The sequence below is a fragment of the Aquarana catesbeiana genome, linkage group LG01 (assembly GCF_042186555.1).
Source record: "Aquarana catesbeiana isolate 2022-GZ linkage group LG01, ASM4218655v1, whole genome shotgun sequence".
NCBI lineage: Eukaryota > Metazoa > Chordata > Amphibia > Anura > Ranidae > Aquarana > Aquarana catesbeiana.
Window position 1 is genome coordinate 289640353 of NC_133324.1, and position 17305 is coordinate 289657657.

The 17305-nt window shown below is 44.8% G+C and overlaps 1 protein-coding gene across 1 annotated transcript in view; it reads right to left on the reverse strand.

Moving 5' to 3' along the window:
- The window catches only part of TRIAP1 (TP53 regulated inhibitor of apoptosis 1), a 20614-nt gene continuing 3309 nt past the window's right edge, over positions 1-17305 (reverse strand). Inside the window, exon 2 of the mRNA XM_073629298.1 lies at positions 1-1151. Within this exon, the coding sequence (XP_073485399.1) occupies positions 1062-1151 (90 nt within the window). The 3' untranslated portion in view covers positions 1-1061. The remainder of the gene's footprint in view (positions 1152-17305) is intronic.

A 17305-nucleotide genomic window follows, 5' to 3' on the forward strand; every position in this document is an offset into this window, starting at 1 on the left:
TGCTTGCCAGTCGATATAATGTGTATTGCATACTGACTATGCTGGGATGTATCTTGTATTATATTTGTACTTGTTTATTCTTTTGGATAATGGCTTTGTACAATTCCTCGACCTTTAAATAAAGAATTAAAAAAAAAAACCCATAAAAACACTGGAGCCTGCAAAGTATTGTATCCGTGATTAGCAGATCGCGGGTGCAATGTCAGACTTACACAATGATCCATATAAACCGCAAATCCATTGGGGAGGTGCGATGGATAGAAAAAAAATCCAAAATTCCTGCAACAGATCAGGGAAGGAGACAAAGGGGGTGTGGCCCCTAAATGCATTGTGGCCCACCCCTACCCAACATCATCTTCTGGTTTTGACAGCTGTTTGTCCCTGTATGCAGACATAGACGCTGACGGTTGGTCTGGCTTCCTGGCTTGCTCTGGCACTGTACACATTACTGCTACTGTATTATTTAGCTGCTGCTACACTGCCTGCATGCTATTCGCTGTCTCCTGTTCCATCTATGGTTTTTTCCCGGGCTGGATTGAGAGATTTAAAAACTTGTAAGTGTGCTATGTTTAATACATGGTATTTTGTTTGATTCCACTACCTCCAGCGCCCTGTTTGCACACACACTACCTACAGCTCTGTTTCCTGTTCCTCTGTACGGGCTGCCATGTGCAGAGCTGTAGGTAGTGTGAATAAACTACAAACATGCTGCTCAGTGCACTTAGTTTTATACACAATACACTAATAAATTACACATGAATAATTATTATCTAATTTATGAAGCAGAATGCAACATTACAGATTAAGACTTTTCTATGACAAATCATTAATATGCATTGATAAGTAAGATTTACATAGCGCAAAATGTATAAAACAGGAGTAACTGCGATATTTTGAATGAGCTCACTTGTAAAAATATTCTTATGAGGACCTATACAGCACATTGTGGCTGTTATATTAGTACAATTGTTCCAGTCTGGCTGCACACAGTATTTCGCATTTAAACTAGTATGTGGAAAATGTGACGTTGGGGGCCCCATAAGTGCAGGGCCCACACTGGGTCAAGAATCCGTATTCGATTCTGGCTTGTCTTTGCTGGGTCCCATGAACTCTATTCCATCAACAGGGATGTCCTTGTCCTTGATAGCTTTCTACAAAATAAAAACAATACAGTAAATTTAATAATCAATGTTAAAATGCCTGAAACAGGTCATAAAACCCTCTATGGCCAGTAACGTCCTGGAGGACTACAGCACACCACAGCACAGAAATGGCATATTTACTATACTACATTAAAAGGTATTTGCATCGTAAACAGGGCAAATTGAAATAATAAAATATACAAGCAAATAGAAAGCTGAATCATGTAAAGCACATTTGCATGTCATCATATGTGCATATGTAATTTCAAAAAGTGACATCTCTTTTTATGGGATTCTCAATCCACAAACAAACACGTGTGCAAGAGTAGAAATTATAGGAGCTGAACATGGCCACTTCTCAACATATTATATCTGTAAGTGGTGAGGTTGGCTCCCACTCTCTCTAAGGCTGGGGGCTGGGTTCACACCGCAGTACGGAACGGCTCACAGCAGGAGTCCGATGCGTCCCTGTTCACCGTTTCAGGGCCGATTTCAGTCTAAATTTGGACCTGAAACGGACCAGAAGATGCACAGGACTGCTGTGCAATTTGCACCAGAGCCACTCCGGAGATCCACAGAGAGCCGGTCACAATCTCCTGACAATCAAATTGGATGGGGATGGGGGGAGAGAAAGGAGGGTCCCATTGGGTCTGCCAGAAAAACAGACAGGCAAACCTGATCATACGAGTGTATGAAAGAGGCCTTATGCCACGTACACACGAGTGGACTTTACGGCAGACTTTGCGACAGACTTTCCGAATGAACGGACTTGCCTTCACACAATCAACCAAAGTCCTTCGAATTCGTACATGATGATGTACGACCAGACTAAAACAAGGAAGTTCATAGCCAGTAGCCAATAGCTGCCCTAGCGTGGCTTTTTGTCCGTCAAACTAGCATACAGACGAGCGGACTTTTCGACCGGACTCGAGTCCGTCGGATAGATTTGAAACATATTTCAAATCTAAGTCCGTCAAACTTTTGAGAAAACAAAGTCCGCTGGAGCCCACACACGATCGAATTGTCCGACGAAGTATGCACAGTATTTGCGCAGCTATTAATTAAAATGAAACTTTCAGGGAGAAATTAAACTGTGTTTCATTGCGAGATTTACCTTCACTTTCTGTCCCATAGCCAAAACGGGAAGGGCTGAATCGAAGGTCCATGTTTTCCTGGACACACGGAGCTGCAGCTCGGCTTGGGTGCCCTCACAGCAAGCTACTTGCTGTGGGGGCACTCAACAGGAGGGAGGGGCCTGGAGCACATAAGAGGCACCCGAGAAGGGGGGGTTCTGGGCTGCCCTGTGCATATCCACTGCTCAGAGCAGGTAAGTATAACATGTTTGTTATTCTTATAGAAAAAAAAAAAAAAGATAGACTTTCCAATCACTTTAAGGGAATTCCTTGGGGACCCCCAGGTCACAAGAACTAGTGTTCCCATTGGAAAATTTCCCCTCTATTACTTTTCTGGGGACAGTCCAATATTAGGAATTTTCTTTTACTTTCAATGATAATGGTAAACAGGACAAACAGACAAGGTGACTCTCCCCAACAGGAGCACAGACAGCAAAAAAACAAAAACACAAAACTGACAGGGGTCAATCTATCTCCACACTGTCCAAAACAAAAAAAACAAACAAAAAAAAAAGTTTTGCCTTTAGTTATACTTTAAATTAATTTTAATACACACAGACACAAAAGATGTTGTTGCATTGAGTAAATAGATACCAACCATGTCAAGATTTAGAACTGTGCAATTGTGCATACCTTTTGCATGGCATTAAACTATGGTACCAAAAATTGTACATGGGTGATGCCTTAAAAGCTTTTACAGGCTAATTAAAACCCCTTCCCGCCGACCGTACGCAGATATGCGTACTCGGCTTTCCGGGGTTATACCGGGATGATGCCCGCAGCTGCAGGCATCATCCCGGTACCGTTGTTTAGAGCGGGCGATCGGCTACCCGTATATAACAACCGATGCGGCTAAAAGCCGCTCGGCTGTTATACCGGAGGAGCGGGAGGGGACATCCCCCCCCCCGCGCGATCGGGAAGCCCGGTGTCCAATCGGCTGTCTCCGGCGGCTGTGGGCGGGCTGGAACGAAGCCGTGGGCGGCTTCGTTCCAGCCTTCTCAATGTAAACGCGGAAGCGACGTCATTTCCCGTTTACTCGGCTGCCAATGGCGCCGAATTTAAAAAAATATACAGTGTTCAGAATCGCCGTTTTCGGCAATCTGAATACTTTGGAGTGCAGAGGAGGGATCGGGGGTCTTTTAGACCCCCGATCCCTTCATAAAGAGTACCTGTCACCACCTATTACTGTCACACGGGATGTTTACATTCCTTGTGACAGCAATAAAAGTAAAAAAAAAAAAACATTTTTTTTAAAAACACAATTTATAAGTCTAAAAATAAATTAATTAATAAATAAATAAATTTGCGTTTAAAACACCGCTGCACAAATACCCCAGAACAGCAGGTTCGGGGCCACTCTGTGCAAAACAAGCTGCACAGTAGAGGGAAGTATGATATGTTTGTTATTAAAAAAAAACAAAACCCTTACAAATCACTTTAATTGTGAATTAGGGCCGTGAATTATTGCTCTCACTCTGATGTTTGTGGTGATACAGTTGTGCTCATAAGTTTACATACCCTGGCAGAATGTATGATTTCTTGGCCATTTTTCAGAGAATATGAATGATAACACAAAAACTTTTCTTTCGCTCATGGTTAGTGTTTGTCTGAAGCCATTTATTATTATCAACTGTGTTTACTCTTTTTAAGTCATAAATGACAACATAAACTAACCAAATGACCCTGATCAAAACTTTACATACCCTGGTGATTTTGGCCTGATAACATGCACACAAGTTGAGACAAAGGGTTTGAATGGCTATTAAAAAGGTAACCATTCTCACCTGTGATCTGTTTGCTTGTAATTAGTGTGTGTGTATAAAAGGTCAATGAGTTTCTGGACTCCTAACAGACCCTTGCATCTTTCATCCAGTGCTGCACTGACATTTCTGGATTCTTGGTCATGGGGAAAGCAAAAGAATTGTCAAAGGATCTGCGGGAAAAGGTAGTTGAACTGTAAAAACAGGAAAGGGATATAAAAAGATATAATTGAGAATGCCAATCAGCAGTGTTCAAACTTTAATCAAGAAGTGGAAAATGGAGGGGTTCTGTTGAAACCAAACCACGGTCAGGTAGACCAACTAAAATTCCAGCAACTGCCAGAAAAATTGTTCGGAATGCAAAGAAAAACCCACAAATAACTTCAGGTGAAATACAGGACTCTCTGAAAACATAGTGTGGCTGTTTCAGGGTGCACAATAAGAAGGCACGTTAAAAAAAGATGGGCTGCATGGTCGAGTCCCCAGAAGAAAGCCATTACTACGCAAATGCCACAAAGTATCCCGCTTACAATACGCCAAACAGCACAGAGACAAGCCTCAAACCTTCCGGCACAAAGTCATTTGGAGTGATGAGACCAAAATTGAGCTTTTTGGCCACAACCATAAACGCTACATTTGGAGAGGAGTCAACAAGGCCTATAATTAAAAGGTACACCATTCCTACTGTGAAACACGGAGGTGGATCGCTGATGTTTTGGGGATGTGTGAGCTACAAAGGCACAGGAAATTTGGTCAAAATTGATGACAAGATGAATTCAGTATGTTATAAAAAAAAAAAATACTGGAGGAACATTTGCATTCATCAGCCAGGAAGCTGCGCATTGGACGTACTTGGACATTCCAACATGACAATGATCCAAAACACAAGGCCGAATTGACCTGTCATTGGCTACAGCAGAATAAAGTGAAGGTTCTGGAGTGGCCATCTCAGTCTCCTGACATCAATATCATTGAGCCACTCTGAGATCTCAAACGCACAGTTCATGCAAGAAGGCCCAAGAATTTACAGGAACTGGAGGCTTTTTGCCAAGAGGAATGGGAGCTTTACCATCTGAGAAGATAAAGAGCCTCATCCACAAATACCACAAAAAGACTTCAAGCTGTCATTGATGTTAATGGGGGCAATACACAATATTAAGAACTGGGGTATGTAAACTTTTGATCAGGGTCATTTGGGTAGTTTCTGTTGTCATTATGATTTAAAAGGACAGTTGATTGATAATAAATGGCCTTAGCCAAACCCTAACCATGAGTTAAAGAAATGTTTTTGTGTTATCATTCATATTATCTGAAAAATGGCCAAGAAATCATAAATTCAGCCAGGGTATGTAAACTTATGAGCACAAATGTATCTCACATTTGTGGTGCAATCACTGTTTACATATGCTTGCCAGACGTGCGTGTTTGCATTTGCGTGTATGCGTGGGGTGTCAGGGGTGCTTTTACTTTGTTTTTAATTATTTTTATTTTCTTTCAAAAATTGTATACACTTTTTAATTTTTTTATTTAACTTTATTGCTATCACAAGGGGGTGAACAAGCCCCCTTTCAATAGCTTCAGGCAGTGACAGGCACTCTTCATGGAGACACCGGGGGTCTATTTGATTCTGTTTAGGTGTTGCCATTCTAATGGCAACCTAAGCACCGCAAAGCCGGTGGTGCTTCCATTGCCAGTACTATTGCAATGTGTAAAACAAAAAGATGCCCCGTTAGAGTGCCAGGTGCGTGCATGTGTGGGATTGGCCTAGCTGGACAACACAAGGTGGTGACCCAGAAGAGACATGGGGCTCCAAAAGAGCAACAAAATGCAAGAAAAGGTGAGCATGCATGAATGAGTACTGTATGTAGGCAGTTTAACAGAAAAGAGGACCAAAATCCAAGATGGCGGTGCAGGAACTGGTGCACAGTTCAGGTGCTAGTAAAACATTGCTGGACCCAAATGCCTACTAAGTATGTCTCTCTTAACCACTTGAGCTCCGGAAGATTTTACCCCCTTCATGACCAGGCCATTTTTTGCTATTCAGCACTGTGCTACTTTAACTTGTAATTGCGCAGTCGTGCAACGCTGTACCCAAACTAAATTTATATACATTTTTTTTCACACAATTAAAGCTTTCTTTTGGTGGTACTTGATTGCCACTGGGTTTTTATCTTTTGCGATATATATAAACGAAAAAATACCAACAATTTTGAAAACAAAAAACAGTATTTTTTACTTTCTGCTATAAAATATGTAAAAAAAACTGAATTTCTTCATAGATTTTGGCCAAAGTGTATTCTGCTACGTTTTTGATAAAAAAAAAAAAAAATCCCAATAAGTGTATATTGATTAGTTTGCGTGAAAATTATAGCGCCTACAAACTCTGGTATATATTAGGGATGCACCGATACCATTTTGTTTTAGGAGTACCAATACTTTTGTTTAGTACTTGCTGATACCAATTACCGATACCTACCACAACTGTAGTTTTCACTTCAGCTGTCAGCAATGGTACAAAGCAGTGATGGGAGTAAGTCACACATGTGCAAATCACAAGCAAGTCTCAAGTTACTGTGGCGAAAAGCAAGCAAGTCAAGTCGAGTCCCTGCTAGAAGTCAAGCAAGTCAAGTCAAGTCATTTATTTTGGTCAATTCACAAATTAAGTCAAAATACTGATCTACCCCGAAGCCGGGACTCAGGGGGAGCTTTCTTTTGTGGGGGGGGGGGGGGCGGCTTTTGCCTAGGCCAAGACACAGCACTGGTGGTGCCAAGTCATTGCAAGTCAAATAGCCCAAGTCAAAGTCAAGTCGCAAGTCATTAGTGACAAGTCAAAGTCAAGTCGAGTCATTTATTTAATTTTGTCAAGCAAGTCCTCAAACAGGTGACTCGAGTCTGACTCGAGTCAAGTCATGTGACTCGAGTCCCCCACCTCTGGTACAAAGCATTGAAAAGTTATTTACAAATGAAATAAATGTTTTGGTTTTTTTCATTTTGCACTTTGTGAAATGTGTAAATATATGTTAATATATATGTGTAAAAATATTCACTAACAAAGCAAACAAAAAAAAGTTTTAATTGCTTATTGTTTATAAAATAGACATGAAAAAAAACAAAACAGGAAAATAATAATTAAATGGAGGAGAATAGGGATATTGCGCATGCGTGAAGCTCGCTGTGCTTTCTAACTGGCCCGGGGGCAGGGGAAGGCGGAGGGAGGCCGAATTTCCGGAATCTCCGGAAGTGAGGAAGGGGAACTGTCAAAAACAGGTCCCCCTCCCCCTCCCTGAAAGGTGCATTGTGGCACCAGGGGGGGGGGGGGGGGGGGTAAATAAGCGAGAGTTCCACTTCTGGGTGGAAAAGATACTCATAGTGTAAATCTGATAAAATAATTTTATTTGGTCAGTCACAAAGTTAAAATAGGCACTCAGCTAGTGCCAGGGAGAAGTACAGCAAAAAATTTTAGGTCTGGGACAGCGTGCGTTCCACAGACCGGTTATGCTAAAACCGGAAGTGACGTGACACCTGGCGGAGCTTGGAACGCAATCACATCACTTCCGGTTTTAGCAAGGCGGAGCTTGGAATGCAATGCTGTCACTTCCGGTTTTAGCATACGCACGCCATCCCAAACCTACGAGTTTTTGCTGTACTTGTTCCTGGCACTAGCTTTGTGATTGACTAAATAAAATTCCTTTATCAGATTTACACTATGAGTATCAACCTTTTCCATCCATTCACATGTGGACATTCCATGATCTAATACGCTGAGGAGGAGGCACTTCCATTGGACACCAAGACGAAGGGCAGGGGTGCTGCTATCTGTGTGGACCCGAGAGGGGAGCACGAGTGATATTCACTTTTCTGCACAGAAGTTTTGATCAATTTCCTGTATAAGTCACTTTGAAAAGTTACTTTAAGGACATTTATAGCATAAGCTATATGGAAAATCCCTTACAAGGACATTAAATATTTGTTACAATAACTTGTTTGCTGAAAATATATATATATATATATATATATATATATATATATATATATATATATATATATATATATATATTCATGGTATGCGAGGCAAGGTAATGAATAATCAATATATTTCACCTCGCATGCATTCTGTTGCAGGAGACAGAAGCGCAATCCGGCCAAGGTTTTTCCAGCCTCTGTGGCAGGCTTGGTTTCCGGTACAGATGTTGTGGTCCACTTGAGTCCATGCTCAGGTGGACTTTACCACTTCAGCCCCGGAAGGATTTACCCCCTTCCTACGGTACGGTACGTTACGGTACTGCGTCGCTTTAACTGACAATTGCGAGGTCGTGCGATGCTGTACCCAAACAAAATTGATATGCTTTTTTCCTCACAAATAGAGCTTTCTTTTGGTGGTATTTGATCACCTCTGCGTTTTTTTGGGGTTTTGCGCTATAAACAAAAACAAGAGACAATTTTGGAAAAAAAAAAAAAAAAAACACAATATTTTTTACTTTTTGCTATAATAAATATCCCCAAATTAAAAAAAAAAAATTTCTTCCTCAGTTTAGGCCGATATACATTCTTCTACATATTTTTAGTAAAAAAAACCCGAATTAAGCGTATATTGATTGGTTTGCGCAAAAGTTATAGTGTCTACAAAAAAGGGGATAGATTTTTTATTTTTGTTATATTTTTTTTTTCACTAGTAATGGCGGTGATTTCTATAGGGACTGTGACATTGCGGTGGACAGATCGGACACTTTTTTGGGACCACTGACATTTATACAGCAATCAGAGCTAAAAATAGCCACTGATTACTGTATAAATGTCACTGGCAGGGAAGGGGTTAACACTAAGGGGTGATCAAGGGGTTAAATGTATTCCCTCAGTGTGTTCTAACTGTAGGTGGACTGCCTGGGAGAGTAGACCGATCATTGTTCCTATATACTAGGAACACACGATCTGTCTCCTCTCCCTTGCCAGAACGTGGATTTGTGTGTTTACACACACAGATCCTCGTTCTGGCTCTGTCAAGAGTGATCACAGGTGCCCGGCAGACATCGCACCCGCCGGGCACGCGCATCGGCTCCTCAGTACTGAGGCAGCACACCTTATACAGCCCCTTATACCCCTTAAAACAGCCGCCGTACAGTTACGGCGATTTGTGCAGGGGAGCCATTCTGCACAGGATAGCTCTGGCCTGAGACTCAGAAGGGAATCTGAGAGAGAGAGCTCTGTTTGGACTTAAAAAAGAAGGTTTGCTTTGCTGCATGTTTTGTGGGTGTAGGGGACCAGCCCCACACCGTATAGGGAGGAGACTACTGTATAGTTTAGCATCGGATGGCAAGGATTTGTTTTACTATTTTTGTTTGTTTTTATTATTTTGCAAACCTCTGCTAAATAAACCTGGCAACCCACCAGATTTTAAAGAAATTGCCTGCACGCTGACCTTTTTTTCCAGAAAAGGTGATCCCCATGAGCTAATCTCCCACACGTGGTGGACTCAGCGGGCAGTTTCTAAAGATGGAGGAAATGTTAAAGCCCCTGCTACAGGCCAATGCAACTCAGCGGAAAACACACTGCCAAGTCATAGAGGCCGCTGCAGCACAACAGGCGGCTCAGCAGGAGATGAACCGGCAGTTCGCAGAGGCACTGGTGGAATTGAAAAAGGGGTTCGCACCTCCTGTGCCAGGGGAACCAAAATTGGTACGTGCCTCGTACCACCTACAGAAGATGACACCTGCCGATGATGTTGAGGCATACCTTGCGACTTTTGAGAGAGTCGCTGTCCATGAAGGATGGCCAAAAATACAGTGGGCGGGTCTGTTGGCCCCATTTTTTACAGGAGAACCTCAAAAGGCCTACTTTGATCTGGAACCGGATAAGGCCCAGGACTGTGAGACTCTGAAGACAGAGATACCATGGCAGTCCGGGCCCAGCGCGTGCATCAGTGGACCTACTCCAGCAACAAGCCCCCCCGTTCTCAAATGTTCGACCTGGTGCACCTCACCAGGAAGTGGTTGCAGCCAGAGACCTTGACAGGCCCTCAGATCGCGGAGCGTGTGGTAATGGACCGGTACCTGCATGCGCTCCCTGCTGCTCTGAGGAAGTGGGTCAGACAGGGGGACCCCAAAACTGTAACCCAATTGGTGGACCTATTGGAGAGGTACACTGCTACTGAGGACTTGGTGAACCTGTCTACGCTCCACTTCGGTGTGTCTAGGGGTGCAAGATCACCCAGAGGTTCTGGTAAGACCGTTCTGGGGTTCAAGGGCATGGGGAAGATTGATAAGACCGCTGTTACAGCTAATGAGACTGTGGGTCCTAGCCCTGGAGACTAGCCAAAGAAGCCAGGAAGGTCTTTGGGACAGTTGAGAGGACTGGGTGTAGAGCACATATAGTGTTATCGTTGCCATGCATTAGGTCATATTGCTGCAAACTGCCCTCGAAATGATGAGCCAATGCAATGTGATTATGCTTATATGAAAAGACGCACATCTCTTTTTTCACAGGTCACATGTACTGCATCGTGTCAGAGTCGCATGAAGCTTTAGTGGGGAGAGATTTTTCCCCATTTTTGGAGATTATGGGAGAGCAAAGGGAGGCTTGTAGATAGAGCTCCCCCTGCTGGGAAAGCAAGGGAACTCTCACCAGACCCTTTTGCCAAAGGGAAAGGGAGACGGTTGGGAGGGTCGAGGAAGCTGGAGATCCTCTTCCTTTCTCTGTCATGGCTGGGGAGCCGAAGGACCTGGAAGCTAGCTACCAGCCCGAGGGGAACGAACAGAACATCTCTGACCCTGATAATGAGAGTTGACAGAATGTGGTACCCGACTTAGAGGTCAGGATAGAGGATTTCTGTATGGAGCAACTGCGAGATGTCACCCTCATTAGAGCCAGAAAAAACATTAAGATGGTGGATGGGGAACCGGTGGATCCTAACTTGGAGGGTGGCCAGCATTTCTTGAACCCCACATTGCTTTTATTCCTTTTTTATATATTTTTGTGATCACTTTCATTGTGTCATTGTTGACATGACATATTTTCAATAAACCATCTGGTTTGACCTGCACTATCCGGAGTCCTCCTTCCCTTTTTTTCCACGTTTGCTTTTTGGAGTCCATGAGGAAGTGCTGAATCTCAAGCCTGTTTGACCCACTGTCGTACGATACGGGGGTCCACCCCAGTCGGTAAGAGTATTTATTCACTTACCTTTGAAGTGTTACTGAGAGTGACTACAGACAATTGATTTTCCATCCCCATTGGTTTGGTGACACCGTCACAGGAGGAGTTCTTCCCTTCACATCTATGTGGACTGTTGTTTTTTGTTTGATTTATACACTTACTGTGTAAGCACAGTTATTTTTGTTTTTTTTTTTTTTTGTTTTCCACATATCACACTTGGTTTTATATGTACCACATCCAAGGTACATACACTACTCTTTTTTAGTGTGCATATTAGCGCCACACTGGTATTTTAATATTCACGTTGAACTTTGTTTGTTTGAGTGTTGGCAGCTGTTTTTTCCTCACTTTGAACTGCTTATTTATATTGTAGCACAGTCTTTTCCCCACACTCCGCTCAATGAAAGAATCAGCCATTTTGTCGTATTGGTCCTCTGACCCCTCTTCGGCACTGTCGCCCGGCTGTTGGGAAGGTTTCAAAACCTATATAAGAGGGCAGTACCAATCTGCTATTGGCTTGGCACGCCAGTCTTCCCGGGTCTCACTCGCCCAAGCTGAGGCCAACGCTCAGATGCTGGAAGCACAATATGTAATGACTGGGAAGGAGAGTCAGAGGATGGATTTGTTTGCAGCTCTGAGGGAGGTTCAGCTCCTCAGGCTTTCGGCAGCCAAAAAAAAATACTATACAAATCGCAGAGTGTTTGAACAGGGGGAGAAGACGGGGCATCTGTTTACATGGCTCTCCAGGGAACAAACAATGTCTGCTCACATCGCTAATATTAGGGATAGAACTGGGAGATTGTTGTCAGACCCTGGGGAAATCAACTCCTGCTTCGCTTCCTACTATGAGGACCTGTATTCCTCCAGGGTGGGCTACACCTCAGAAGAACTCCACTCCTTTCTGGAAGCAAATGACTTTCCTGACAGGCTCCATGGCAGCATACGTGTGGGTAGGCTCCGCCTCCATAACTACCCAATAGGACCCCCTCTCCCATAAATCTTTGCTCTAGGCTGCTATCCATGTTCCTTTTTTGTCCTCCTCCGTAGGACCAGGTGTTGGTTCTCCTACCTGAAGATAAATCCTCCCTACGATCGATGATGCCGAGTGCCTAAGATTCCTCCGATAGGCCCTGACTGTTAAGCAGGGTATGGAGTGTAAAGCAGAGTAGCGCTGAAGATTGGATCGGTTCGTCTATGTGCGCACGGTCTATTGCCTAATGTTTCAGGCGACCATTATCTGCTGCCAAGTCCGGTGTGTATGTGTATGGAAGGCGTTCCTCGGCCCAGGTGATCGTAGGTGGAGTGGTAAAGTTTTTTTTTATTTCATTCACATATGGCAGCAGTGTTTATGTGTATCATACCTCTGTGTGTTTTCTTCCTGCTTCCTGGTGTCCTAGATTGGCGCTGACGCTCTCTGCGTTCCAGCAGCCACTCTCTCTGTGACTTCCGGGTACCGGCGTGCGTTCTGCGCATGCGCGGACCCAATACGAAGTCGAGGCTTGGTTCGCGCATGCGCGCGAGCGTCTCGCGTCTGACGTCGGCGATGACGTCACGGGCGCCACTTTTAAAAGCTGTGAGAAGCTTTCAGAGCCCTGGGAATGATCGTGGGGGATACAGCGACTTCCCGGGGCTACTATCTTGGCGGTTCAAGGTAAGACAATCTCTATTGTCTGGGGTTGGAGGTCTGTTGTCAGTCAGCTGATCCTGTGAATCTGTCTCTGCAGCTTCCTATTGTATTGACATTATGGACTCCTCACTGCCCCCTAGTGGCCAGCCCGCTTGTAGCAGGTATGTTTGCAGTTTTGCCTTTCTGCCTGTACAAGGATTGAGAGTAGGACACCAGCTGATTTTCTTTTCTATCTTCTCTGTGTTTCTTTCCTCACAGCCCTACTAGGTCTGATCCACACCGTAGTTCTCATAAAGGAAGTGGATCATCAAAATCACACCACCGGCAATCTTCCTCCAGGTCTAGCCATCATAAATCTTCCAGATCTGAACAGCGCAATAAGAATCCTTCTCACCCCCCTTCATCTCACTCTAAAGAGAGTTCAGGGAAATCATGCTGGGGATGTAGGATGCCTGTTCCAACAGACAAATCTCTCTGTGATCACTGCTTTTCTAAAGCCGCAGATGAGAGGGATGGTGCAGACCAGCGTTTGGAATCTATGGTTAGGCGGGTTGTGAAAGAATCTCTACAGGAGAGAGAAGCCCAGCAGCCCCGTGATTCCCCATCAGACCCATTATGCCCTCCAGTGGGCGAAGGTTCTGTGCATGAGACATGGGATTCCTCCCAACCAAGTCACCCTTCTGCTCCTGTTTCAGACAGCGAATCGGATCTGGAAGATCCTGGCGTGGGGTTTGAGTACGCTTTAGTTCCTTCTTTGGTAAAGGCAGTAAAGGAGGCCCTGAAGTGGGAAGATCCAGTTACTTCCCCCCCAAAACAGAGGAAGTTTTTTAAGCAGCTCAATAAGGAGCGACAATATTTTCCTTTTCTCTCTGAGCTAGGTGAGGTCATTTCTGAAGAATGGAGCAAAATGGACAAGAAAAGTTCCATGCAGTCAAAGGTCTCGAAACTATATCCTTTCAAGGAAGAGGAAGTAAAGCACCTTGAATCAGCCCCATTAGTGGATGCGGCTTTAATGAGACTAGCAAGATATGTAACGCTTCCCTTGGAAGACACTGTATCTTTTAAAGATCCTTTGGAAAGGCGAATTGATGCAGATTTAAAGAAGATCTACCTGACGTCAGGAATGGCATGTAAGCCAGTACTTGCAATAGCTGCAGTTTCCAAAGCTTTGGAATCTTGGTCTGATAATGTGGATGAGTTCTTAAGAGGTATCTCTACTGAAACAGCTAAAGATTCTCCTATCCAAGAGATCAGGCTGGCATCAGCTTTTCTTGGGGAGGCATCTATTGATGTCATCCGCCTGATGTCCCGGGTTATGTTGGCAGCTGTTTCAGCTCGTCGTGCCCTATGGCTCCGTCCGTGGTTGGCAGACCCAGCTTCCAAGCAAGCTTGGTGCCGAATTCCGTTTGAAGGTTCTTCACTGTTCGGCAATAAACTCGATAGTGCCATAACCCGGGCCACAGGTGGGAAGTCTGGTTTCCTCCCTCAAGACAGACGCCTACAAAATCAGAAACGCAATTTTCCTAGAAGACAAAACTCTGATCGCGCTAGGGATGCGCGCAGCTACAGACCTGGTCGGGAGTTCTCTAGATCCTGGAAAGCCAGGCAGTCTTCTTTCAAGAAACCCGTAAAAGGGGGTTCCTCTGGTAACCAGGACGCCACAAAGTCCTTTTGAGATTGGGCCCGCTCAGGCATGCCAGGTGGGGGCTCGTCTTCGCCACTTCGGGCATGTCTGGGCGGCCTCAATTCGAGATTACTGGACCGTCAAGACGGTCTCCTCCGGTCACAAGTGGGTTTTCAGCAATACCCCAAGACTCAGATTTGTTCCCACAGCTCTTCCAGGTTCAGAAGAGAAAAAGCAGGTCCTATTAACCTACGTGAGCTGTTTATTGGATCAAGGCGCAGCCGTCCCTGTTCCAGAAGACGAACAAGGCAAAGGCATGTATTCTCCTCTGTTCATGATACAGAAGAAAAACGGTACATGGAGGCCAGTAATAGATTTGACACATCTCAATTCTTTTATCCGAAAAGAAAAATTCAAAATGGAATCTTTAATTACGATCCAACACTCAATACATCTGGGAGATTGGATGATTTCAATCGATCTGAAAGATGCATACTTTCATGTGCCAGTTGCAACAGAATTTCAGCAGTACCTCCGCTTTGCGGTAGGCAATCAACATCTGCAGTTTACATGTCTACCCTTCGGCCTAACAACGTCACCTCGGGTCTTCTCAAAGGTCCTGTTGTCAGTTGTGGCTCTACTCCGTATCAAAGGGGTTCGTCTCCACCACTATTTAGACGACCTACTTCTCCTAGCTCAGAACGAAGATCAACTGTTAGAGCACAGGAGCTTAGTCATCTCCACCTTGCAGGAATTCGGGTGGCTTCTGAATCTAGAGAAGAGCCATTTAGAGCCAACACAATCTCTGGTGTTTCTAGGGGCTCACTTCAACACATTGGAAGGCACCATCTCCCTTCCAGAGGAGAAGATTGGAGTGATTCGGGACAGAATACACGCAGCCCTAGCGTCGTCTCACCTCTCAGCTCTCCAATGCCTGAAAGTAATTGGCACAATGACAGCTACCATTCCTATGGTGAAGTGGGCCCAATGGCATACACGACCCTTCCAAAAAGGGTTCCTTCAGCAATGGGATTCTTCCAGCCAAGTCCAGCGCATACACCTTACGTCATCCATGAGGACGTCTCTTCTTTGGTGGCTTCAAGGGAAGAATCTGCGCAATCACCATTTAATCATGCCCATCTCATGGGTCACGTTAACCTCGGATGCCAGCAGTCGAGGTTGGGGCGCTCACTGCCTTTCAGAAGTGGCGCAAGGCCGATGGGGTTTTTCCGCTCGGGGGATTGTCTCCAACATCCTGGAGCTGAAGGCCGCCTTTCAGGCACTCCTGTCATTTCGTCACCTAATAGAAGGTTCATCTGTGATGCTAAGGTTGGACAATACAACCGCGGTGGCTTACATAAAGAAGCAAGGTGGAACCCGCAGCTGGTCGCTGCTACAGGAAGTAGAGCCAATAATGAGCTGGGCTCAGAAATATTTGTCCAACATCTCGGCAGTTTACATTCCGGGGGTCCAGAATGTACAGGCAGACTTCCTCTCGAGAGTACAAATGGACAACAACGAGTGGTCTCTCCACAGAGAGGTGTTCGAGTGGCTTCTGACCCTGGGAGTACTTCCAGAGGTCGATCTATTTGCTTCTCCATGCAATCACAAGATGCCCAGATATTATTCGAGGTTCAGAGACCCTCAGGCTTACGGGATAGATGCTCTCTCAGAGCGTTGGAAGTTTCAGAAGGCTTATGCCTTCCCTCCGGTACCGGTGATTCTGCAATTCCTCCGGAGGCTCAGAACAGAGAAGGTGGAGATCATTGCAGTGATTCCTTTCTGGCCCAACAGGCCTTGGTTTCCTCTGTTATCACTCCTGAGTTATCAAGACCCAGTTCCCCTTCCTCTCAGGCCGGATCTACTGTCGCAAGGCTCGAGGTTACACCCATGCCCATCTTGCCTACACCTCAGGGTGTGGTTCTTGAGAGGGAAAGGCTTGAATCCCTAGGCTGTCCGGAAGAAGCTATTCCAACTCTTCTTAGTGCCCGGAGGGGAAGTACGAACAGAGTATATGAACGGATATGGTCTAAATTCTCTGATCACATGTCTTCCCGGTCAAATCCGTGTAAGTCTCCAGCAGTAGAAGACATTCTAAGTTTTCTCCAATCAGGGCTGGACCTATCTTTAGCAGTCAGCTCACTAAGAGTGCAAGTTTCAGCCATCTCGGCCTTCACAGGAGTATCGTGGGCTAATCATACATTAGTCCGTCAATTTTTTAAAGGAGCTATCAGGCTTAAACCTCAGAGAAGACCTAGGTTCCCCAAATGGGACCTTCCTATTGTCTTGGATTTTCTCTCCAATCTCGGATCAGATCCTGACAAACCTCTTTCCATGAGAGATCTCACGCTCAAGACCACCTTCTTAGTAGCCGTGACGTCGGCTAAAAGAGTATCAGAGATTAGAAATTTAGGCTCAGAAGAACCTTTCCTAACCTTTTTTCCAGATAGGGTAGTGTTGATTCCCATGCTTGGGTCAAACCCTAAAGTGACCTCAGTCTTTCATGAAAATCAAGAGATTGTACTTCCTACTTTCAGATCATCGGACGATCAGGATGTTCATCCACTTGACGTAGGCTACACTCTAAAGCAATATCTGGAGGTCACAAGTCCATTCAGACAAACGGAATTCCTCTTCGTTCTTCTTCATGGCAAAAACAAAGGAAAGCGAGCTTCGGTCAGATCAATCTCTTCTTGGATTGTGCAGACCATTCAGAGGGCATACAAGGCAAAGGGCTTGGCTCCTCCAGAGGCAGTGACGGCTCATTCGACCAGAAGTATCTCGACCTCGTGGGCAGCTTCAAGGCATGTCGCGCCTGAAATCATTTGTAGAGCGGCTTCCTGGTCTTCTATAAACACATTTGTTTCTCA